We start from the raw sequence: 25992 nt of genomic DNA, 5'->3' as shown, positions 1-25992 counted from the left end.
TCTCCCCTCTATACTTCTAACTAATATTTCCTGCTGCTTCTACTCAAGAATACTCTGGGGAAATGTGGGGGTGAGGGATGGTCCTCCACAGACCACCCCCCATCTTTATGTTGGGTCACAGATTTTCACTCTTTTCCTATTAAAGGTCAGACCCTTGAAGTGTCTTCTATTACCTTTACCATGTTCTCCTCTTCTTCACTTTCTGAATCTTCCTTGGTTCTTGGATCCCACAAGGGTATTTGTGCATGAATGTAACTTGTACTCTCTTTTTCTTCTGGCCCCCAAACCTTAAGCAGCAAGCCAACACCTCCATCTTGTTTTCTTGTTTATCTAATTGATTTGCTCAATCAGAGGTTAACATAGAAGATGCTAGTTGCATTTCCCTGTCTTGTTGCAATTGCTCCTTTACACAGACAACTTCCTGCTTTACACAAACAACTTCCTATTTAGCTGCCATCTTGGCCTCAGATACATTTCTAATTTCACACAACAGAGGCCAGGCAACTTCAGCTGCTGCTTGCTGACAGTGTCAACCTTGTCTACTAATCTCCAAGACTTTAAAAATTTCTCTAAACCTTAAACTGTTTTCAGGGCATCGCTGTATTCATATTCGCAGCCTACTCATCAAGCAGACATGCCATTCCATACCACACAGATGAAGACTGCCATCTGGGATCCCTCCCACAGACACTCCTAATCCTAATGGCTTAGCCTTAGTTGCATGCCTCACTACCCTGCAAGAACCATACAGCTGCTGTCATAGTACAAAGGTACAGTAACACACACTAAAAAAGAAAGGAAAACTATCAGATTTTCCACTGGGGATGCTCCTCCCTCAGGCTTCCCAGCCTCGGTTACATGCCTCTCTACCCTTAGCCTGGGTCATGTACTCACTCCTTCCCAACTCATCTTTAATGTTCTTTGATGTCTCTGTTTGGGTGCCAATTGTGTTATGTGACAAAACTTTTCCCGGGGAGACATGAACAGATGTCTACTCATTCCCGTTAGGGAACGGACAACAGACCATATAGATACAACCAAAGTCCAACTTGGTAGGCCAATGAGTTTTATTGGGGTTACTTTTAGGAATATGAGTGGGAGGTTTCTTACAGGATCAGAAATGACTCAAAGACAGCTGCATCACCAAAGCCTTTCCTAATCAATGTATTTATTCCAGGACAGTGAGGGACACTGTCTCAGAAAAATCCACAGATGGTACTTGACAAATGGTACCTGAAGTTGTTCTCTGGATGCTACACACATGAACATGCACCTACATACACTACACACTCATACTCCCCTATACACTTGAACTTATAAAAAATGTAAAGCAACTATTATAAAAATGTTTAAAGATTTAGTGGACAAAATGTGTAAATGGGTAAAAAATTTCACAAACCAGTAGAGACTTCGGAAAAAAATTGAATCAAAATACAATATCAGAAATAAAAATGTATTTGAAGGACTCAATGGTAAATTAATTACAGTGGGAAAGAGATTAGAGAATTTGAGGGCAGCTCAGTGAAAACTGCCTAAGCTGAAATATAGGAAGAAAATAAGGGGAAAATGAATAGACTCTTTGAAGCTTGGGGAAAAACATCATAGTCTAATGTACCTGCAGTGTGACTCTGAAAGAGAAAAGGGAGTGGGGAAAGTGAGTATTTGAAGAGACAAAAGTCAACTGCAGACCCCGGGGAGACGAGGGGGCTCAGGTAGAATGACTAAGAAGGATCTACAGCTAGTCTCATGGAAGAAAGCTAAAAAGTCAGGAACCAAAGAGAGCACAGCATGTTAGAGTCAAGGAGATGAGTAAGAGTAACCATTGCTGTGATGGGTCTTCATTATTGTCAGTTTGACTAGGTTTAGATCACCTAGGAGACACACCTCTAGGGTGTCTGTGAGGACATTTTAGAGAGGTTTAACTTTGTAGAGGGAAGACCTAGCCTGAATGTGGGCTGGGGTTCCCAGCTGAATAAAAGGTCCAAAGGAGAGTGTGAGCCGGCGTCATGTTCATCTCTCTCTGCTTCCTGATCTTGGTAGGAATGTTTCCAGCTGCTGATACTCCTGCTGCCACAGCTGAGCCTCTTTCACTGTCATGCTGAACTGTGAGCCAGGGTAAACCCTTTTCGTTTGGCTTGTCGTAAGAAGTAAGCAATAAGAAAAGAACTGACGTGGAAAACTGATTCTGGAAAGTAGTGCTGTTGATGAGACTACCTGACTGTGTGCCCCAGCTACTTCAGAACTGCTTTCTGTTTGTTTGTTTGTTTGTTTGAGACAGGGTTTCTCTACGTAGTTCTGGTTGTCCTGGAACTATGTAGCTCAGACTGGCCTTGAACTGAGAGCTCCCTCTGCCTCTGCTTCCTGAGTGCTGGGATTAAAGGTATGCACCACCACCGCCTGGCTGGAACTGATTGGTGGCAGAAGTTTGGAAGAATTTGGACCTGTGGGATAGGGAAGCCCTGGAATGCTGTAAGCAGAGCCATGTTGGTAGGTATAGAGAAGACCAGGGACTGATAGAAATGTGAACAGTGAAATCCTGGCTAACAGGGTTTCAATGGAGAATAAGGACTATTGGGAATTGAACCAGAGGCCAGTCATATTACATTCTGAAAAAAAAAAAAAATCTGGCTCCTTTCTACCTGTGTCCTGAATTCAGAAATAATAAACCAAGACCTTTGGCAGAGGAAATTTCAAGATAGTGTAAGATATAGGCTTACTGCTTTTAATCATATCTACTGTGGGAACACTCAAGACATACTTGGAAAATGTGCATCAGCCTGCCTTCTCTGCTCCTATCTGAGTGTGTCTATCACTGCTGCTCTTGCTGTTCTCTTTCACATCATACTCAGTCATCTTTGGATTTCCAACATACTCTCAGTACAGGTTACTGACTGTCGAGGGAGCTCAGACCTTCAGGGCTGAACTGAGATGCTGAGACACCCAGTTTCATGGACTGAGTAGCTACTCAGTTCTCAGTCTGGCTCCAATTTTATTTTTATATATATATATAGTGTGTATATACACACACACACATATACATACTCTATAGGTTCTGTTCCTCTAGAGAACCATGCCTAGTATAGGTAGACTGTTTTGAGTGTGTCCCAGCATGTGTTGAAATTTTAATTCCCATCAGACATACAAAAAGATTGGAGCAAGGTGTAGTGCCTTACATGTATAAATCCTAGTACTGGAAAGGCTGAGGCTGGAGGATTGCCAATAGTTTGAGGCTAGTCTGAGTTTCATAATGAGTTTCAGGTTAGTCTGGCCTACAGACTATGACTCAGTCTCAAAATACATACATACATATGTGCATATACATATATATACATAAATAAAATAATAGAAATAAAAACTTGGAAACTTCATTGAACTGTGATGTCTAGAAATGGAGCCTTTGAGAAGTGATTAGGACTAGATAAAATCATCAGGGCGGAACCCCTGTGGTTGAATACTGATGCCTTTTCAAAAAGAGAGAGCACCAAGGATCCAGCTTGTACAAGCACTCCCTGACTTTTGCTGTGCCCCTGTATTCTGGCCATATATAGTGAGACCCTCCCTTAAAACAAAGTAATCTCTATAATCTTTTGTAATGAAATTACCAGGTTTTCTAGATAAAGGATTAGTGTCTGAAATGAGTTTATTTCTTATTCAGGCAACCAGTAAATGAGATAGAATTTTGAAAAGGTAGCATGATTTATATTTTTATTGAAATAAAGTCTATAGGAATAAATTTGCCCAAATTGTATATGTCTCTACACAGAAAATTATGAAATATTATTTAATGTATTCCTTGAAAAAAATCAAAGTATATACTATGTTTTTCTACTGTAATATTCAATATTATAATAATGTCATCTCTTTTTAAATTGACCTGTGGATTCCATGAGTCTATAGCAAAAAACCTCAGTCACTTTATAAATACCAAAAAGAAATGCATACATTGTATGAAAAGACGTGTACAAGAACGCTTAATTTTAAGATGGAGCAGTTCAAATGTCCATCAGTATATTTGATGTGTTCATATAAATAGTATGCAATAGAAATGAATCATTACTTTTGAATGCAACCACATGGATAAATCTGACTGAGAGGTCATACACAAAAGAATACATTCTGGGCCTGGGATGTGGTTCAGTGGTAGAGCATGTGCAAGACCATAGGTTCAGTCTGCAGTACTACAGACAACAGCACGGGGTGGAGAGACAGACACACAGACAGACAGACAGAGATTCTACTCATGTTAATTTCAGTGGGAAAAGGTTGAAATGGGGTCTCACTATGTATCCCAAGCCTAGCCTCGAACTCACAATGACCCTCCTGCCACAACCTCTTGTTGCTGAATACTGGAATTACAGGTATATGCCATCATACTTGGCTCACTAATATTCATGTCAGACTTAATAGATAAAGCTAATATTAAAGGTTAATATAAGACTGAAAGTTTGGCTCAGTACAGAGCACTTGTCTAACATGCATGAAGCCCTGGTTTAAGTCTAGTGCCATCAGAAAAAAGAAAATAAGCCAGGCAGTGATGGCACACACATTCAATCCCAGCTCTCGGGAGGCAGAGGCAGGAGGATCTCTGTGAGTTTGAGGCCAGCCTAGTCTACAGAGCGAGTTCCAGGATGGCCAAGGCTACATAGAGGATCCCTATCTCAAAAAACGAAAGACCAAAACCAAAACAAAACCAAAAAGCAGAAAGAAAATAGTGATTATCTTTGAGGTAGTGTTTGTGAGGTGGCCTGGAGGTGCTTCTGGAGTTCTTGAAATTCTTGTTTTTCTTATCGTGTTAATCTTGTAATAATTCCCTTAAGAATCACATACTGCATTATCAATTGTTACATAAGAAATTAGTCTAAAATTTACCAGACTAAGATAATATCAAACAATAAACATTTGTTTTCCCAAACAATTTCTGTGGCTTTTTTTCTTTATATTTTCTGTCTATTTTTTGAGCTAGGGTCTCATATTAGCCCAGTTTGGCCTTGAACCTCACTATGCAACCCAGGGTGGCCTTGAATTCCTGATTCACTTGCTTCTTCCTCACAAAGTATCATAGTCATGTTCCATCATACTCAGCTAGCTACTAGATGTATGAGGTCTTTCTTGCAGTTGCAGTCAGGATAATTGTTTGGGTTGTAGTCACCTTGGAGCCTGGAAATTTGGCTTCTAAATTATTTTACTGGTGTTCTGTTGGCAGAGATATCCTAGTTCTTTGCCATGTATGTCTCTCCATAGTGTTTCTTGGGTGCCTTTACAGCACTGGTGTTCTCCAGAACAAGAGAGAAAAGTGCATAATTTTTTCTGACCTAGTCTTAGAGAAACATGCCAACGTTTCTGTTGGAAAGAAAGGCTAAGCATAGTAAAAGGAACAGATAGAAGGACACAAGAATCACTAGGGACTGTTGTCAAGTTTGACTACTATGTTAGTTGTGGGCTGTCATAACAAAATACTGCAAACTGAAGGCTTACGTGACATGTTCACTGCCGTATATGCCACAGTAGCTAACCCACAAGCTCCTGGTGATTCTCCTGTCTCTGCCTCCTATCTTGCCTTAGGACCACCAGGATTACTGAGGTGTGCAACTGTGCCTGACTTTATGTGTGTTCTAGAGATCCATACTCAGGTCCTTGCTTTTACATAGAAAATGCTTTACCCACCAACTCACTCCCAGCCCAGAAGTTGGTATTTCTAAGTCAAAATTTGTCAGTGTTGAGATGTGTGTGTATGTGTGTTCTCATTGCTGAGTGCATGTGCATGCAGGTAGGGCATGTATACATGTTCATGTAGAGGCCAGAAATTTACATCTGATATCTTCCTTGATTGATTTCTACTTATTTACTAAGACAGAATCTCTTACTGAGCCCAGAGTTTACTGATTCACCTAGTCTAATTAGCCAGCTTCCCTAGGGCATTCCTGTAGTGATATATTGTGTACCCTAATAAACTTGCCTGGGGATCAGAGGATAGAGCCAGCCACTAGATTAGACATAGAGGTCAGGCAGTGGTGGCACACACCCTTAATTCTGTCATTTGGGAGGCAGAGATCCGTCTGAATCTCTGTGAGTTCAAGGCCACACTGGAAACAGAGCCAGGCAGTGGTGGCACACACCTTTAATCCCAGTGCTGGAAAGCACTTACGCCTTTAATCCCAGGAAGTGACTACAGGGCTGAGAAAGGTATATAAGGCATGAGGAAACAGGAACTAAGGCAGTTCAGCTGAGATCTTTTCAAGTGAGGACTTTTAGTCTAAGGAAACAGGATCAGCTGAGGAGTTGGTGAGGTGAGATTGGCTATGGCTTGCTCTGCTTCTCTGATCTTTCAGCTTTCACCCTGATATCTAGCTCTGGGTTTTTTATTAAAAGACCATCCAAGATTCGAACAACATATTCCCTGTCTCAGTCTCCTAAGGACCTGAATTTCAGGCAAGTTGATACTCCCACACAGTTTTCATGTAGGTATTGGAGATCCAAACTTTGGTCTTCATACTTGATGACATGCACTTTATCCACTGAGCTGTCTTCTCAGCTTCTTTTATTTATTTATTTTTATTTATTTTAAATTTTTTTTGGAGCTGAGGATCGAACCCAGGGCCTTGCGCTTGCTGGGCAAGCATTCTACCACTGAGCTAAATTTCCAACCCCTTCTCAGCTTCTAAACCACTTTTAAAATTTATTAAAACTATAATAATAAGCTCTGTGATTCCAGGGGATCACAACATAAGAAGTTGTGATTAGAATGTGGTATAAATGACTGATGGAAGCAGATGCAGAGATCCATAGTCAAACACCAGGCAGAGTTCCAGGAGTCCAGTCAAAGAGAGAGAAGAGGGATTCTATGAGCAAGTGCATCAGGATCATGAAGGGGAAACCTGCAGAGATGACCAAACCAAACTAATGGGAACTCATGAAAGTTGGATCAATGGCTTTGGAGCCTGCATGGGACTGGACTAGATCCTCTGCATGGCGAGACAATTGTGTAGCTTGATCTGCTTGGGGGACCCCTTGACGGTAGAGTCAGACTCCATTCCTGGTGCATGAGCGGGCTTTGTGGAGCCCACTACCTATGATGGGACACCTCATGCAGCCCTGAGGCAGGGGGAAGGGCTTGGACTTGCCTCTACTGGATGTGCCTCCCCATGGGAAGCCTTGCCTTGTAGGGGGAAGTGGGGGGGGGGGGGCGGGAAGAGGGGGATCTTTGATTGGTGTGTAAAATGAATGAATTTTTTTTCTTAATAAAAAAATTTAAGAAATTAAAAAAAAAATTAAAGTATGCAGCTGGGCAGTGGTGACACAGGACTTTAATCCCAGCACTGGGGAGCCAGAGGCAGGCAGATCTCTGTGAGTTCAAGGCCAGCCTGGTCTACAAAGAGAGTTCTAGGACAGCCAGGGCTACACAGAGAAACCCTGTCTTGAAAAATTTTTTAAAAATGTATTGGTTATTAATTTTCTTAGTCCACTTTCTGCTTTTGCAATAGAGTACTAGAAACTGAGTAGATTATAAATGCTAGTTTATTTGGCCTGCTATTTGGAAACTGGCCTGTCCAAGAGCATGGCACCAACATCTGGCATGGTGTTTGTGCTACATCAAACAAGGCAGAGGAATTATGTTTCGAGCCCCATGTACATTTGAAAAAGAAAAGGAAAAGGGAGCAAAATCCTCCTGTTCGTATATCTCTTCTGTGGTAACTAATCTATGGTAACTGCTATGTTACCAGCCATTAAAAGGTCTGCGTGACTGGATTAAGTCTTTAAAGTTTCACCTCTTAACAGTTTTTTATTGGAGCCTTAGTTTCCCATTCATGAACGCTGGTGGATATGTTCAAACTATAGTAGTGATTAAGAGTGAAAATTGAATAAAAACTTTTCAATGTATTAAAAACAAACAAAGAAATGGTACAAAGATGACTGAAGGTTGTTCGGGGAAAGATAAAATGCTACATATAAGGAGGAGACAGGATGAAAGTATCCGTGGATTAGATAGCTCTTATCTACATATAAGGAGGAGACAGGATGAAAGTACCCGTGGATTAGATAGCTCTTGCTGGGTGGAGAATTGGTCTACATATAAGGAGGAGACAGGATGAAAGTATCCGTGGATTAGATAGCTCTTATCTACATATAAGGAGGAGACAGGATGAAAGTACCCGTGGATTAGATAGCTCTTGCTGGGTGGAGAATTGGTCTACATATAAGGAGGAGACAGGATGAAAGTATCCGTGCATTAGATAGCTCTTGCTGGGTGGAGAATTGGTCTCAGACTTCTTAAAATAAGCATTTATTTCAATTACCATCATCAGGGATCTGGTGGCAGCTTAGCTGTCTGGTTCTGATGTGGGGTACCTTGTGAGTATACAGTCATGTTGGTCAGGCCTGCAGTCAGATGGATCCACTCATATTTTACTCACATACTTGTTGGCAAACCTCACTTTCTTCCTGGCTATTGGCCAGATGTTCCACTTTCCCACCTTTGAGAGCTTTTTATTGTCTGTCCAATGTCTGCTTAGCATGACAGCTACCTTCTCCCAAAGCAAGTGTGTAAGGGAGAGAACCTAACTTGGAAACTGTGGTGTTTGTAACCCAATCTCGGAAGTGTTCTGTTGTTACTCTTCTTATATCCGGCTGATGCAATATCATGCAAAGGAACTACACAGGACTTGAACAGTCAACAGTGTGTATTTGGTGAACTCATCTTTGTGGGCTATCTAATGCACAAAATAGATCATTCATCATAATAAACCTAATGATTACCTATTGAAAGAGACTCAGGTTTAAAAAAAATATATGGTTGATCTGGATATCACTAATAACAAAATTGACCTGATATTTAGGATGCTATATCTAATGTCATTTAACATTTTTTTAATTAAGAAAGATTAAAGGTGGCTGGAGAGATGGCTCAGAGGTTAAGGGTACTTACTGGCTGTTCTTCCAGAGGACACAGTTCAATTCCTAGCTCCCACATGGCAGCTCACAACTGTAACTCCAGTTCCAAGGGATCTGACACTCTCACACAGACATAAATGCAGGCAAAACAGCAATGCATATAAAAAATAAAAAGGGATCATTAAAAACAATGATAAGATACATAGAGAAAATGAAAAACCTTAGTTGTGTGAATATATATATATATATATATATATATACTTTATGTGTATAGGACTGAGTGATTGCATACATTAGGAAGTAGCATATTATTTCTAGTGCCCTGACATGCTTTATATATGTTACTTGGTTAGAACTATTGATCTCCAGAACAACTAATTTGACATTTAAAGTACTCATTTCTTTGCTTTTCTTTATATTTTTTACTCCCTCTATATCCATTCCTAAACATTATAGTTGTTTCATCTTGTTCTGAACATTTTATTGATAGACTCATATTGCATTTTATACCCTTTTTTTTCCACTTAGAATTTTATTGTAAGAATCACACTTGGTTTTGTTTATAGCTATTCATTTAGACATATTTCCTTTGTAATTTCCCAGCTCATTCTTCTAAGAATAGACATCTGGATTATTTTCTGGTTTTAGCATTTATGAATGAAACTGCTGTAAATAGCTTTCTTGTCTCACACTACTCCTATCTTCATCCATTTTTGTTGCTATAAAAATATAGGTGGTCCTCAATTTATGACAGTTTGACTTGGTTTTTTTTTTTTAACTTTATGGCAGGTGACAGCAATATGCATGGGGTAAACCTTTCCCCAGGCCTTCAGTAGGGTGCTTTATGATGATGAACAGCAAGAGCAGCATAGCTCCTGGTGTGTAGTATGAGGGTGGAGAAATACACTCCAAGTGTGATGCGCTACTTCGCTATAATGTTTGGTAGATAACCATAAAATGATTTTTTAAAGTTATATTGTTTTCATTTATAATGGATTTATTAGGACATTTGTAAGTTAAGGAGCATCTATATCTAAGACCAAGAAATTTATTATAAGAGATGTTGGATTTGGCTCAGTTCTAGAGGTTGGGAAGCCAAGAGCCTGCTGCTGGCATTTGCACATCTGGAAAGCCTTCTTGCTGCCTCACATGGTGAGACAGAGGAGAGGTGTTACTTGAGGTATCTTCTCTTACGATATTACTTTTGTCATATGGCCAACCCCCATGATGCCATCTAATGCTAATTACCTCCCAAAGGCTCCACTGTAAATAACATTAACATATGGATTTGGGGATTAAGTTTTCAATGCATGAACTTGTAAGGAACACTTTCAAACCACAACAGTCTCCAAAGCCCTATTTTCATGGTTAAGCACACACTTCTTTACAGTATATATATAAGGAAGTGTGGGATTGTGAGATCATTGTCATATATACCTCTGCATTTTATAGGTAACACCAGACTGTTTTTCCAAAATGGTTGTTTTAACACACATACCATGGAGAAGGGAGATTTCCTGAAGCTGAGATGTGAGATTGTAAAACTTCCAATTGAAGAAGTACCTTATATAGTTTTAGTGAGATGTAGCTTACAGACCATAACATTTGCCTTTTGAAAATGTAGAGTTTATGTTTTAGTATATTCTGAAACTTTGGTCATCATCACAAAGAGGTCCTAATTTGATTAACAGTCACTCTTCATTCTTCCTTTCTTCTGCCCCTAGAAAGCTGGAAAACACTTATTAGTTTTATTTTGTTTTTAATCTCCATGAGTTTGTCTATTCTGGACATTGCTCATAAATGGAATCATACAGTATACAGCCTCTTGTTTCTGGCTTCTTTCAATCAATGGAGTGTGTCAGTGTACATCTGTATTGTGGAAGTGTCAGTCTTTCTTTCTTTTTAATGGATGAATACTATTTATTCCATTGTGTGGATGTACTACAGTTCATTTATCCATTCATTTGGATTGTATCCACTTTGGGCTGTTATGAAGAATGCTGATTTGAATTGTGTAATTTTTTTCTTTGTATGTGTATGTGAGAGAGACAGAGACAGAGACAAACAGACAAAGAGAGACAGGGTCTTAATTTGTAACCTTAGCTGTCCTGAAATTCATAGAAATCCACCTGTCTCTACCTCCTGAGTGCTGGGATTAAAGGTGTGCACCACCATGCCTGGCCCAGCATGTATAATTTTTAATATGAATGTATGTTTCTGTTTTTAGTTCTTATGGATATACCTAGGAGAGGAACTGCAGGCCCCTAGTCTAACTCTGTGTTTAACTTTGGAAGGTAGTGGTGTTTGTTTTTTGTTCTTTGGGGGGGGCCACCACCCAGCTCCCAAATAAATCACACATGGAGGCTTATTCTTAATTATAAATGTTTGACCTTAGCTTGGCTTGTTGCTTGCCAGCTTTTCTTAAATTATCCTGTCTACCTTTTGCCTCTGGGCTTTTCCCATTCTCTTCTGTAAATCTTACTCTTAATCTGTGGCTTGCTGCGTAGCTGGGTGACTGGCCCCTGGAGTTCTTCTCTGGATACTTCTACCTCCAGATTTCTCCTTCTATATCTTCTCTCTGCCTGCCAGTCCCACCTGTCCTTTCTCCTGCTTTGCTATTCGCCATTCAGTTCTTTATTAGATCATCAGGTGTTTTAGACAGGCAAAGTAACACAGCTTCACAGAATTAAACAAATACAACATAAACAAAAGTAACACACCTTAAAAAAATATTCCCCATCACGAGGGCACTGCCAAATTGTTTTCCAAAGGGGCTATACCTTATAACATTTTTATCAGCAATATGTTAGAGTTTTCATCATTATCTGTTTTAGTAGACCTGTCCTAGAAAGCATGAAGAGGTTGTATAAATTTACTTGTTTTAATTTGCATTTCCCTAATTACTATTGATATTGTTATATTTCACATATTTATTGGTCATTTATGTATCATCTTTGGAGAAATCTCTGTTTAAAATCTTTGCCCATTTAAAGTTGAGGTTATTTGTCTTGTTACATTGGATTCTGTTACAGATACATACTTTGCAAATATTTCCTCCCATTCTTTATGATGTCTTTTCACTTTTTTCATAGTGTTCTTTTATGCACAGAAATTTTAAATTTTGATCAAGTCTGATTTATACATTTTTTTTTGCTTGTTTGTGGTTTTGGTGTTACACCTAAAAAAAAATAAAAAACCTATTGCCTAATCCCAAGGTCACAAGATTAATTTTAGAGTTTTATCTTAGAAATTTAGGTTTTTGAACCATTTTGAAGTAATTTTAAAAACTTTTTAAAATAATTTATTGTTCTCATTTTATGTGCATTGGTGTTTTGCCTGTATGTATGACTGCATGAGGATATCAGATTCCCTGGAACAAGCATTACAGACACTTGTGAGCTGCCATGTGAGTGCTGGGAATTGAACCTGGATCCTCTGGAAGAGCAGACAGTGCTCTTAACTGAGCCTTCTCTCCAGCCCCTTGAAGTAATTTTTAATATGATATAAAGTAGAGGTTCAATTTCATTCTTTTGTATACTAATATCATGATCTGAATACAAAATACCCTCTTCCCCATGGGTTGAAACTTGATCTATTGCTAGTAGTGCTATTTTGGGAGGTTCTAGAAACTTGAGGAGGTTAGAGGCCTAGTTGGAGGAAGTAGATTACTGGAGCATACTTTTAAAGGTCCTGGTGCATAGACCCTTCTTCATTCTCTGCTTCCTGATGTATAAGGTAAACAGTCTCCTCCCTCATACACATCCTGTCATCATTTTCTTCCAGAGTATATGGGACCAAGCAGAAATTGACTGTTCTCTCTAAAACTGTAAGCCACAGTAAATCTTTCCTTCCTGTGTCATTCTCATTGGGCATTATTAGTCATAGTGACGGTAAAACAGACTAATAGTTGTTGCTTTACTATTATTTTGTAAAAGATTATTTATTCATCATTGTTTACATCTTTGTTGTTGTGGTTTTGATGTGTAACCTTGACAGTTTTTTAAAATTTGTTTTATTAACAAATTTTGTTCTTTGACAATTTCATGGTTAACTCTCCCACACCCTTTCTTATTCCCTGCTGCTCCTGTCAGCCTTCTTTCTTACTTACAAATCTCTTTCCCATATTCATGACGTTTTGTTTTGTTTTTGCGTCCTGCAGTGGTTAGCTAGGACTGTTTCTGTCTATGACCACGAGTTTGGAGCTATCCATTAGAACCAGGTGGGCTCACCCATGGGTATACAAACAACTGAATACTATTCCTCCCATTCTCCCAAATTCTGTGTTAGTTGCCAGTAATTCAGAAGTAAGTGGTAGGGCCTGTTAGGAGGGCCTGTTATGTGGGCCCAATGCCTATTGACTCAACTGCTGTGAATCTGATTTCCATGGCCTTGTCATGCTTGAAAGATGGTATTTCTCACTCTTCTCCCTGTCTGTTAGTTTAGATTCTTTTTGTCCCTCTTCTGCTGTGTTCCCTGGACCTTGGGGAGTTGTGTAAATGCCTTAATTAGGTCCGAGCACTCAAATGTTCTTAGCATCTTATGTGGCCAAGGGTCTCTCTTCATTCACCTCCATTCACTGCTAGGAGAAGCTTCTCTCATTAAATCTGAAAGTAGCCTTATCTGTGGATGTAAACAGACATTTAAAAGGTGATTGATGCTCTTGACACTCTGTTTCTGAGTTTACTGTCCAATTGGATTGCCTTAATATGGAAACACCTGTTTTTGAATTTTGCCTCGTGGTTTTATTGTATTATCTGCTCTTCCCATTGATTCGTAGGAATTCTTAATATGTGAATAATAGAAGTTCTTGATTGATTATAAATATTACAGATACATTCCCCCATACTTTAGATTGGCTATTCTTTTTCTGATATCTTTGATGAACAGAAAGAATTACTTCAATGTAAGACAATTAAGTTTATGGATCATTTATTGAAAGAATGTTGTTATTGTTGTCTTGCTTGAGCCCCAAGTTCACAAATACTGTTTTTGTTGTCTTGCTTGAACCCCAAGTTCATAAATATATTTTCTGTGTTATTTCAAGCATTTTAGTTTTTATTTTCATGTTTTGGGTCTGTATCCTATCTGAATTTGTTTTCTAGATATGATATAAAATAGCAACTTACTCTTTCCCCTCATCAGAAAGCCAGTGGACTTGGTGTTATTTGTTGAATTCGAGTCTGTGTCCACTGCTGTGTAATGTCAGCTTTATTGTAAAACTAGATTTCCTTACATGCTTTGGTCTATTCCTGGGCTCGTGTTTCCCACTGCTCTCATTGGCAGCACCCGAGCCACCACCAGACTGACTTGAATAGTGTTACAATGATGGAGAGATATGCTTCAGGCAAATCTTTTGTTCTGCACAAGAGTTTCTTCGGGCCTTATTTTTTATACTCATTTCTCTCTGTGTCTGTCTAATCTGAACAAGGATTACTTATCTTTCTCTCCAGTGAAGTTTGTTTATTCTTAGGAGACTTGCATCAAGGCCATTGTAACATTATCAGGAGTTCTAACTTGGTTTGTTAATTAGCTTTGCATCATTGAGATAAACATCTGAAAACAAAAGAAGAAAGATTTTCTTTACTCTTGGTTTGAAAGGTTTGAGTCTGTGGTTGTGTTGCTCCATTGCTTCTGGGCCATGCATGGTAAGACAGTATTGTGGTAGGGTGTATGTCATGGGAAAAACCAGCTCAGTTCATGGTAATAGGAGTCAGTCACACAGAAAGCAGCCAGGACAAGCCGTTCAAAGGCATGCCCTTACTGACTTACTTCCTCCAATAATGCCCTCCATCCTAGTAGTCCATTCACTGTGAACTCAGTGGATGAATCCATTGATTAAAGTTAGTGCCCTCAGTCACCTCTCAGTAATCAGGGATAAAGCATGAGCCTTCCCATGATCTTTTTTTGGGGATACTTTTTTCCCTTCTAAATCATAATACCTGTGCGTTCTTACTCCCAGGCGTCTCAATTACTATGACATTGGGGCTGTTTCCCCGTCAGTCAGTGATAAATCTCAGTGACTGGTGGTGCTAAATAAATTTTTCACCTCTGATCCATTGATTCACTTTCTGAAGGCCATGGCAGAAATCCAGCTTGATGGCCAGTTTGCATGACATTTTAAAAATGCAAACCAAACACAAATGACTAAGTAGGACTCATAAATCCAACAGGTATAAGATGCATTGGAGGAAGCTCTAACAGAAGAGAGTGAAGTAGTGCTGGGTGCTCTGGCCCCGCCATTGCCCATTTGTTCTAGGTCAGTGTAGAGAGGAGAAGGAAGGGAACGGAGGGAAAAGAAGGAAGGTGGACATAGTGGCATCTCAACAATAGCCCCAACACTTGGGAGGCTGGCCAACCTGACTACATAGCAAGACCATATCTCAACAAAATAAAAACAAATTGTAATCAAACAGTTTTACAACTCTGCAGTAAGTAAAGCTAATGGTTTACTAAAACAAAGATTTTGCAATAGACATTTTTTAAAAGTTTTGCTTCACCATTAATTAGAAACATACACATCAAAATAAAATACCATTTCCAGCTATCATCATATTGGCAACATATTTAATACTTTATAGTATCAAATATTAGCTAGAATGTAAATATTCTCAACATTGCTGGGAGTATAAAACAGAACAGATACTTTGGGGGGTCATTTGCATGCCTATTAAAAAATAAAAGCACATACATTTTTTGTCTGTAATCCAGAAGTTTCTCTTCAAGAATTCCACAGAGGAATACTTGTACATATGCACAAGAAAACAAGATGTCAGTTCCTATATTATTTATAATGTCTGAATCCTGAGAGATATCTTTAATATGCAGCCAACAAAAAACTCATATAGAAAATTTAGTTATAAGATATTCTTAAATATTTAATCAGAAATGAATTCTATTCATCTGGCTTCATCTTTGAAAAATACTGCTTCATAGAAAAAACATGGTAACGTGAATGTGAAGACTAGCATCATTTCTATTAAGAATTTTTTTTCTTTGTCTTTTTCTTTTCTTTTTTTTTTATTGGTTTTTCGAGACAGGGTTTCTTTGTGTAGCCCTGGCTGTCCTGGAACTCACTCTGTAGACCAGGCTGGCCTCGAACTCACAGAGATCCTCCTGGCTCAGCCTCCCGAGTGCTGGGATTAAAGGCATGTGCCACCATTACCCAGCACATCATTTCTATAAAAGAGAACATCCCACGCCGGGCGGTGGTGGCGCACGCCTTTAATCCCAGCACTCGGGAGGCAGAGCCAGGCGGATCTCTGTGAGTTCGAGGCCAGCCTGGGCTACCAAGTGAGTTCCAGGAAAGGCGCAAAGCTACACAGAGAAACCCTGTCTCGAAAAACCAAAAAAAAAAAAAAAGAGAACATCCCACTGATTATAGTTTCTTGTGCATATATGTGTGTGTTCATATGAATGCATATGTGTATACATGCATATGGAGACTACAGGTCAACTTCATGCAGCTGCTATCCATCTTGATTTTTTTTTTAAGATAGGGTCTGTGGCAGTTTGAATGAAAATGGCCCCATGGGCTCATAAGGAGTGGCACTATTAGGAGATGTGGTTTTGTTGGAGGAGGTGTAGCTTTGTGGAAGAAGTATGTCACTGTGGAGGCAAGCTTTGAGGTCTCATATGCTCAAGCTATGCCTGTAGATCAAGATGTAGAACTCTTAGCTCCTTCTCCACCATGTCTGCCTGCATGCCACCATGCTTCTTTTCATCACAATAACAGACTAAACCTCTGAAAATGCAAGCCAGTCCCAATTAAATGTTTTCCTTTATTTATTTATTTATTTATTTATTTATTTATTTATTTATTTATTTATTTATTTATTTATTTATTTTGGAGCTGAGGACCAGTGCCTTGTGCTTGCTAGGCAAGCGCTCTACCACTGAGCTAAATCCCCAACCCCATGTTTTCCTTTATAAGAGTTGCCATAGTCATGGTGTCTCTTCACAGCAATAGAAACCCTAACTAAGACCAGTCTTTCACTGGCTTGGAGCTTACAAAGTAGTCTAAGTGTTGGACTTTTGGAAGTGTAAGATGAGATAAACTCTTCCCAAGTTGCTTTTGGTCAGTGTTTTATCACAGCAATAGAAAGCAAACCAGGACAGTATCCAACAGGATATTGGAAACTGTTTTAGGGCTACTGGATGTAAGACTTTCTGCTAGTTTCTTGAATAATATTTTGAATATAGTAGAATTTATGAGGGTAATATTAAAAGGTAGGGATCACATTTAATTTATTCACTATTAAAATGCAAGCTGGGTATGATGGCTCATGCCTGTAATGCCAGCACTCAGGCAGAAGAGGCAAGAGGAGTGTAAGTTTGAGGCCAGCATGGGCTATAGACCTTGAAGAACTACCTCCACTTTAATCTCAGCACTTGGGAGGCAGAGGCAGGTAGATCTCTGTAAGTTTGAGGCTGGCCTGGTCTATAGAGCTAGTTCCAAGATAGCCAAGGCTACACAAAGAAACCCTGTCTTGAAAACAAAACAAACAAACAAAAACCAAAAAGAACTACCTCCCCCAAAAGAAATTTAAAAAATTATAGTGTTGTTATAAGAGAGCATGTGGTTAAGAACTATTGTAAATTATACAGTTGATTGATAGAAGTCAGTCCTAGTTGGTTAATGGGGATTGAAAGCAGTTTCCTTGGGTACTTAGGAATAAGAAAGAAAGATCCATATAAAGGAACACTGCAAATACTTAAAAGAACATAATCTAGGTTTACCAGCTCTGTAGAGTATAAGATAGCAAGGCAGCAGATGATGAGACGGCTTAGTGGGTAAAAGCACTCGCCAGGCAAGCCTTTTAGTTCAGTTCCCGGAACCCATAATGGAGAGAGAGCACCAACTCCAGACACGGTTCTCTAATCTCCACACATGCACACCCACATTAATTTATTCTCCCCCCACACACAGTATCCACACACACTAGTAATAATGATAAACAAAAACTTTTTAAATAGTTTGTTTTGGTACCTCTTGATAACTTTTAGTAAATGAATATGAATTTTTTGTTTGTTTAGGACAACTAGGCTTCCTTCTCAGCAATGTTATATATGAAAAGATTTTCATAGTTTAAATTTTGATCAACTAATATAATATGTTTGGGGTTTTTGTTGTTGTTTTTGTTTTGGTTTTTAGAGACAGGGTTTCTCTATATATAGCTTTGGTGCCTGTCCTGGATCTCAACTCTGTAGACCAGGCTGTCCTCGAGCTCACAGAGATCTGCCTGGCTCTGCCTCCCGAGTGCTGGGATTAAAGGTGTGCATCCCCGCCACCCAGTGTATGTTTGTTTTTTAAATTAGGGTTTCATTTTATAGCCCAGGCTTACCTGGGACTCACAATAATTCTACTGCCTCCGCTTTCCAAGTGCTGAGATTGTAGGTGTTAGCCAACCATACCCAGCTCAGTATTGGGTATTGTTGAACAATTTCATTGAGATTAATTTACAGATGATAAAATCCACTCACTGTAAGCATACAATTGTATAATTTATTGGTAAGCTTATCCGGCTGCACCACCATCAGCACAGCTGTCTGTAGAATGTTTCCATCACTTTCATCTGTCATTAGTTCCTCAGCCCTTGAGCTGCCTTTTGTCTCTTTAAATTTTGCCTGTATAAACATTTCCTATAAATAGTGTCATATTCATGCTGTTTTCATTTAGCCTAATATTTAGAGGTTTACTTTATTACAGCATGAATCTTTGCTCCTTTTTATTGCTGAGTGATTTCTTTTTGCAGCACATTGAAATACAGTTTTTATGTCAGTCTATAGACTATAAACTTGTTAGACTCCTAGCTAGTGCTCTTGCTCATTTGCGCTCGCCCTCACGCTCTCTCTCTCTGTCTCTCTCTCTCTGTCTCTGTCTCTCTCTCTCTCTCTGCATCTGTGTACGTCTTTGGATTTTCTGTGTACAAAATCATGTCACTTGTGAACAAATATGGTTTCACTTCTTTGTTTCTAGACTAACTTCTGTGTTTTGGACTTTGTCTTTTTCACTGGCTCAGGTCTTTAGTACAATAGTGTGTAGAAATGCTGAAAGAAGGCTTCTTTGTCTGCCTGCAGTTTTCCAGGGAAACCATTAAGCTTGATAGTAGTTGTAGATCTTTAAAGATCTACTTATCCAATTGAGGCCATGCCCTCTATGTAGTTGGAAGTTTTCCTGTGTCCCGCCTGGGACAAATCTCTCCCACTTGCATCCCCCAAGTAAACACACAGAGGCTTATATTAATTGTAATTGCTTGACCATTAGCTCAGGCTTATTACTGACCAGTTCCTACACTTAAATTAACCCATAATTCTTATTTGTGTTTAGCCACGTGGCTTGGTACCTTTTCTCAGTTCTGTCTTCACATCTTGCTTCCTCTGTGTCTGGTTGACGACTCCTGACTCAGCCTTCCTCTTCCTAGAATTCTTCTTGTCTGCTTATGCCACCTATACTTCCTGCCTGGCTACTGTCCAGTCAGTGTTTTATTAAACCAGTGTACAAAAGCATTATCCCACAGCACCTCTGGTTGTTTCTCTTAATATTGTTGTTGTTGTTTGTAGTAGTAAATGGGTATTAATGTAGTATTTAACATTTGATTTTTTTCTAATAACCAATTTTGTTTTACTATGATTACTATTATATTTTATATTACATGTAATGTAGTATGTTGTATAATACATATTTATTATCTATTTGCTATGAATGAGTGTGCAAGTACCTATAGTATGCTGGCACAGATTCATCCAGAAACATACTCAGCAGTCGTATAACTTTATAGTTTTTTGAGGAACCACCATGTTGATTTCCATAGTGGCTGTACTGATTTACAGTTCTAGCAGTGTCTAAGGGTGCCTTTATCTCTGCATCCTCACCTGCATTTGTTTCATTTGTTTTCTTATGATACAACTATTCTGATTGGGGATTTCAGTGTAGTTTCATTTGTGATCAGTGACGACTAAGGATGGTTAAATATTTAATAGATGTATTGGCCATTTATACTGCTTTTGAGAACTCTCTGCTCAGTTCATTTACTCATTTAATTTTTTCAGCTCTTTATTCTAGTTATTAGTGCCCTGCCTAATGAGTAGCTAAGGAAGATTACCTCCCATCCTGTAGGCTGTCTTTTCAGGTTGTTGTTTCCTTTGCTGTGCGCGAACTTGATTTGATCTTTGACAGGCCTAGCTGATATTTCCTGAGTTGTTTGAGTCTTACTCAAAGTTGATGCTTGTCCCTGTATCTTGAAATGTTTATATTTTCCTTTCATAGGTTCAAAGTTTCATGTCTTATATTAAGACCTTTTAGTCCATTTTGAGTTGATTTTTGTACAAGATGAGAGATGAAGATTGTGTTTCAGTCTTTGCCACGTGCACATCCAGTTCCCTAACACCATTTGTGGCTGAGGCACTTTTTCCTCCAATAGGTACTTTCCTCTAATAGGCACCTTTGTCAAGAATTCATTTCCTATGGGTTTTCTTCACCCCTTTCGCCTCTGATGTTATTGAGTCTTTCTTTTTGGTTAGTTTGTCTAAGCATTTGTCAGTCTTGTTTATCGTTTCAAAAAAGCAACTGCATCATTGATGGTCTTTTTTTTTTTTTTTTTAGAAAAAAAAAAAATCTGTGTAACCCTGACTGTCCTAGAACTCACTCTGTAGACCAAGTTGGCATCAAACTCAGAGATCTGCCTGCCTCTGCCTCTCAAGTGCTGGGATTAAAGGCATGTGCCACCAGCTGGCTCATTGATTTTCTTGTGGTCTTCATTTCATTTAATTTCTACCCTACTCTATTATTTCTTTTTATTTCCACCTACTAATTTTGTTTTTTTTTCTTGTTTGTTTCTAAAACCGTGAGGTATATCACTAAGATATCTATCAGAGAATTCTCTTGACTTGTGAATGTAGGCACTCATCTCAATAAGCTTGCCTCTTCTGCCTTTGCTGTATACCAAAAATTCTAATAAATTGTAGTTTTATTTTCACTTGATTCTAGGATTTCTTTAATTTTTAAAAAATTATACTTTGTATATAGCAAATATAGTTTGCATATTCAATCTCCATGTTTTTGTGTGGCTTCTGTACTTTCTCATGATATTAATTTTATTTCATTATGATATTTTTTTGAGACAAGGTTTCTCTGTGTAGTTTTGGTGACTGTCCTGGATCTCGCTTTGTAGACCAGGCTGGCCTGGAACTCACAGAGATCCGCCTGGCTCTGCCTCCCGAGTGCTGGGATTAAAGGCGTGCGCCACCACCGCCCGGCAAGAAATTATTTTTTAAAGATGTATTTTATCTCATTTATATGTATGTGTGGGTGTGTCTGTTGGTATGTATAAGCACATGTATGTCTGAGTGCCAACGGATTCCAGAGGAGGGTGTTGGATCTCTTGGAACTAGAGTTATAGGTGTTTATGAATTATTTGACATGAACTTGACCACTGAGCCGTTTCTTGATTTGGGAAGTTTTCTGCCATAACTTCTCTGAATAAAGAAGTTTTTCAGTCTCTTTGGTCTGTTCTTTTTGGGTCTTTCTGCACCGTGGCTTGGGTTCCTTTGGTCTCTTACTGGTGCACTAGAATGTTATTTTTATTATTTTTGAATTTTGTTGTCACTGTTATCTGAATATAGATTTCCTACCTTTGTCATCAGCTCCTAATAGCTTTCTTCCACCTGCTCTAGTCTGTTGATGATACTTTCTAGTAAGAGTTTTTACTTGACTGATGGAGTTTTTCATTTTTAAGATGTTTTTGGCTGAATTTTTTATCCCAAGTACTGAATTTATAGTCCAAGTTGTTGAATTTTTTTGTACAGGTAACATATTGGCATCTTCACTCATCTATCATTTGAACCTTATTTCCACCCTCCTCTCTCTGCGTGCACGCGCGTGCGTGTGTGTGTGTGTGTGTGTGTGTGTGTGTGTGTGTGTGTGTATTTTCCAAGCACATGAATATGAGAGTATGAGTATGTATGCAGAAGCCAAGAACAAGATGTCAAATGTCTTCCTCTATCACTCTTCACCTTACTTCTTTGACACAGGATCTTTCATTGAACCAGAAGCTCCCAAAGGGTGTCTCTACTCCCCAGTCCTGGTATGTGCAGCCATGCTTGGCTTTTTATGTGGGTGCCAGGGGTTCTAACTCAGGTCCTCATGGTTACAAAACCAAAGCTCTTACCCACAATCCCATTTTAACAGACCCTCACCAATCATTTTTAAAAGCAGACTTTTGAACTATTTCTGACTTTTTAACTATTTCAATATCTTTAGGTTCAATTATCAAGAGTTGCAGACTTTAGAGGAGCCACACTACTTTGCCTTTTCATGTTTGTGATTCAGGTTATGTGTCTGTTGAGATGTTTGTTCCTTTTGTAGTGAGTTCTTAGTGAACAGCCTTCTCTTAAAGTCTCTACTCACAAAGGAAAAAAAAACTCTGATAATAGCATTAACACAAAAATAGATCCCATATAAAAATACGGTTAAAAGGGGCTGGAGAGATGGCTCAGTGTTTCAGAACATGGACCACTGCTCTTCCAGAAGAAGAGTTGGTTCCCAGCATCCATGTCAGGCAGCTCACAATTGCCTGTAAGTCTGCTTTCAGGAGATCCAGTGCCTCTGACCTCTGCACACCTACACTTATATGCACATACCCACATATCCACACATACACATAATTTAGAGTAAAGTAAATCTTTAGAAGAAATATAGTTAAAATACATTAAAGTCATTACTACATCATAAGTGGCAATAGAAAAGAAAATAGTAAAAATAATGTAGAATAAAATTATGAATTTAAAAATTAGTAAAGGCAAAAGTAATGATGAGGCTGGGCGGTGGTGGCACACACTTTTAATCCCAACACTCGGGAGGCAGAGCCAGGCAGATCTCTGTGAGTTCAAAGCCAGCCTGGTCTACAGAGCAAGTTCCAGGACAGGCTCCAAAGCTACACAGAGAAACCCTGTCTCAAAAAACAAAACAAAACAAAAAAAAAAGAATGATGAATGAAGTAAAGGAGAGGGTAAAGAGAAAGGAATGAAACAAGGTTTAATGAAAAGAAAAAGGGACAGGATGTGAGAGGAACAGATAGCAGCATTTAAAAAAATCAGATTATAAAATATAGGGGGAAAACTGGATAAAACTAAGAGGAACAGAAACAAAAAGGTGTAAATAAAATATCAGAAAAAGAAAAATATAAAGATGCATAAAATATTATAAAGAGTAAAATTAAGGAAAGGAGAACAGCAGAAAGAAAGAATGAATGAATGAATGAATGAATGAATGAATGAATGAATTAGACAAGCTTCTTTCTGTGTCCTCTAATATTCAAGCTGGGAGGGGAGCTGGCAGTGAGGCAGGCTGGTGCTGTACAAAGGGTGAAGTCCCCAAAGTCAGCCATTAATTGTATAATTGTATTGATTTCTCCGAAGTGTGATGAGTTGTTTTGTTTTTTACCCTGTTGCTGTCAGAATTTTTTATTTACTTAATACTTCAACAACATTGTATCAATATGTATTTATCCTGTTTGAGATTTGTTGAGCTTCTGTGGCCTGTAGACTTGATTTTGATCAATCAATCTGGAGGTTTTCAGTCATTATTTCTTCAAATATTTTGCCCCCTTGTCTCTTTTCTTAGGAGACTCTTAATTACATGGAGTTGACATATTTGCTCATGCTTCATGGGCTCCAAACCTTGTTCATTTCTTCCTGTTTTGTTTGTTTGTTTGTTTTTTGTTTTATTTCCCTTTGCTGGTTACATCAGTTTTCTGGCTCTTTCATCCATCGTGCACATTTGCACATTTGCAATCTTTTGAGCCACCAACCAACTCCCAAATCATGACATGGAGACTTAATATTAGTTATGAATGCTTGACCAACTGAGGTTTGTTTCTGACTAGCTCTTTTAACTTCAGTTAACTTGTTTCTCTTTATCTCCCTTTTGCCTTGGGGCCTTTTACCTTTTCTTTCTTGCTTTCTGTATGTCTTACTTTCCTGATGTCTCTTTGGCTGGCTGGTGGCTGCCTGGCTTCTGCCCAGGCGTGTCCCTCTTCCTCTCCATCCTCTTCCTCTCCATCCTCTTCCTTCTTCTCTTCCTCTCATTCTCTTCGAACCTAGATTGCTCCTTCTATTTATTCTCTCTGCCCACCAGCCTCACCCCCCTCTTCTGCCTGGCTATTGGTCATTCAGCTTTTTATTAGGTCAATCAAGTGCCTTAGGGGGCAAGGTGAAACAGCAACACATCTTACATAATTAAACAAATGCAACAGAAACAAATGTAACACGTCTTTACAGCATTAACAAAGGCAGCAAAAACAAATGTAACACACCTGTACATAATTAAAGTAATGTTCTGCAGCATAAACAAATGTAACACATCTTTACATAGCTCAGTATTCCACAACAAACCTCCTTGATTAATGTTTTATGAACAGTCATTGCTTTTTCCAAATCTCTGGCTTTTAATTAGTTTTAATCTCTCATAGTTATAGATTGATTTAATCTTTAGATGTAGTTTCCTTTAGTCCTTTGTACATGTTTGTGTGAGTTGACTCAAAGTGTTTGTCTATAAGGCTGATATCTAGGCTTTCTCAGGAGTAATTGCTGGTGACTACTTTTATTCTTGTGTTTGGGCAGTATTTTACTGTCTCTTTGTATGCATCATGATTCTTTGGTTAGAATAATAATTATGTAGTTTTCATATTTTATATTTTTAGTGTGATATGTAACATGAATTGATTTGACTGATATTAAACCAATTCTCTGAGGCTGCTGGCTTTCACAGGTTCAGTGGTTATGAGGCTGCTGGTTTCCAGAGCTACAGTGATCCCAGGAAGGAAGGATGGAAATTGAGACTCCAGCAAGTTAAAGCACCAGAAAGCTCACCATTCTAAGATCTCTTAGTTTTCTTCAGTAATTGCTCACTGGGTTAAATTTTAAAGTTCTGAAGAAACTAGTTTTGACAAATTTTCATTGCTTTTTAAAGAAGTGAATCTTCAGTGATCTTTTATCCAGTGTTCCAGAAGTATATCTCATTCTGCCTGTGCTTTTAACCATTGTGCATATATCCTGCTTTTTGATATGTAAACATGGTCTATATGTATTTATTGGCAGTCATGACAGTCCACTCTTTGATTTCATTGAGAGCTGCTTGCGAAATAAGCATGAAATGGTTATTTACGAAGCTGCCTCTGCCATTATTCATCTTCCCAACTGTACTGCAAGAGAGTTGGCGCCTGCCGTCTCAGGTCAGTTGTGTCTGATAGCTGTCCTCTGTTTATGTTCTTACGTTTCTTTAAATCAGTGGGTCTGCAGAGTGGTCAGTAAGAGTGGCGTTTAGGGCCAAGATTGCTCAGTGAATAAAGATCCTTGTTAATGATTGCAGTTTTCTTTAATGTTTAGAAAACACATTTGCTTTCATAACTAGCACTGTTTCTCTTATTTAAATTGGGATATTAATTCATAGAGTGGAAAAGCAAACCTTGTTTTCTATTGAAGTTTTTTTTTTTTTTTTTGGTTTTTCGAGGCAGGGTTTCTCTGTGTAGCTTTGCGCCTTTCCTGGAACTCGCTTTGGAGACCAGGCTGGCCTCAAACTCACAGAGATCCGCCTGGCTCTGCCTCCCGAGTGCTGGGATTAAAGGCGTGCGCCACCACCGCCCAGCTCTATTGAAGTTTTTATATCTGAACAAACAGTGCTTTTTTTTTTTTTCCTATTTTTGATGATATTATTGTTCATTCACATGGAGGTTTGATGCTGTGATCTATTTCCTGATACACACAATGAACATGATTCATTACACATTGTAATTTTCAGCTATATGGTGAGTGGGATCCACAGTGACTTTTCTGTTTCCCTTTTTCCAGTTCTTCAACTTTTCTGTAGCTCTCCTAAGCCAGCCTTGAGATATGCAGCTGTGAGGACCTTGAACAAAGTAGGTATCCTGCTGATAATATAGACTTATATGTTTAATTCAGAAACATTAAATACAGAGCATTTGGCTTTCTCTTCAAGCTTAGCATATATGATCTATAGGCTTCACATGTGTACTTATTTGTGCTTGTGACCTTAGTTGTAGCCATTTATATTGTTAGTTCATGGAAGATTACAATTCATTTTTAATT

At 38.7% G+C, this 25992-nt stretch overlaps 1 protein-coding gene across 2 annotated transcripts in view; it reads left to right on the top strand.

Moving 5' to 3' along the window:
- Copg2 (COPI coat complex subunit gamma 2) overlaps positions 1-25992 on the top strand; it is a 123742-nt gene that overhangs the window by 40226 nt on the left and 57524 nt on the right. For both annotated transcript variants that reach the window (XM_052719304.1, XM_052719303.1), the window contains 2 exons: positions 24985-25118; positions 25735-25802. In XM_052719304.1, coding sequence (XP_052575264.1) covers positions 24985-25118; positions 25735-25802 — 202 coding nt within the window. The remainder of the gene's footprint in view (positions 1-24984; positions 25119-25734; positions 25803-25992) is intronic.

The sequence above is a fragment of the Peromyscus californicus genome, unplaced genomic scaffold (genome assembly GCF_007827085.1).
Source record: "Peromyscus californicus insignis strain IS unplaced genomic scaffold, ASM782708v3 Scaffold_6__1_contigs__length_162567912, whole genome shotgun sequence".
In the NCBI taxonomy this organism is placed as follows: domain Eukaryota; kingdom Metazoa; phylum Chordata; class Mammalia; order Rodentia; family Cricetidae; genus Peromyscus; species Peromyscus californicus.
This window is presented reverse-complemented; position numbering and strand designations above follow the sequence as displayed.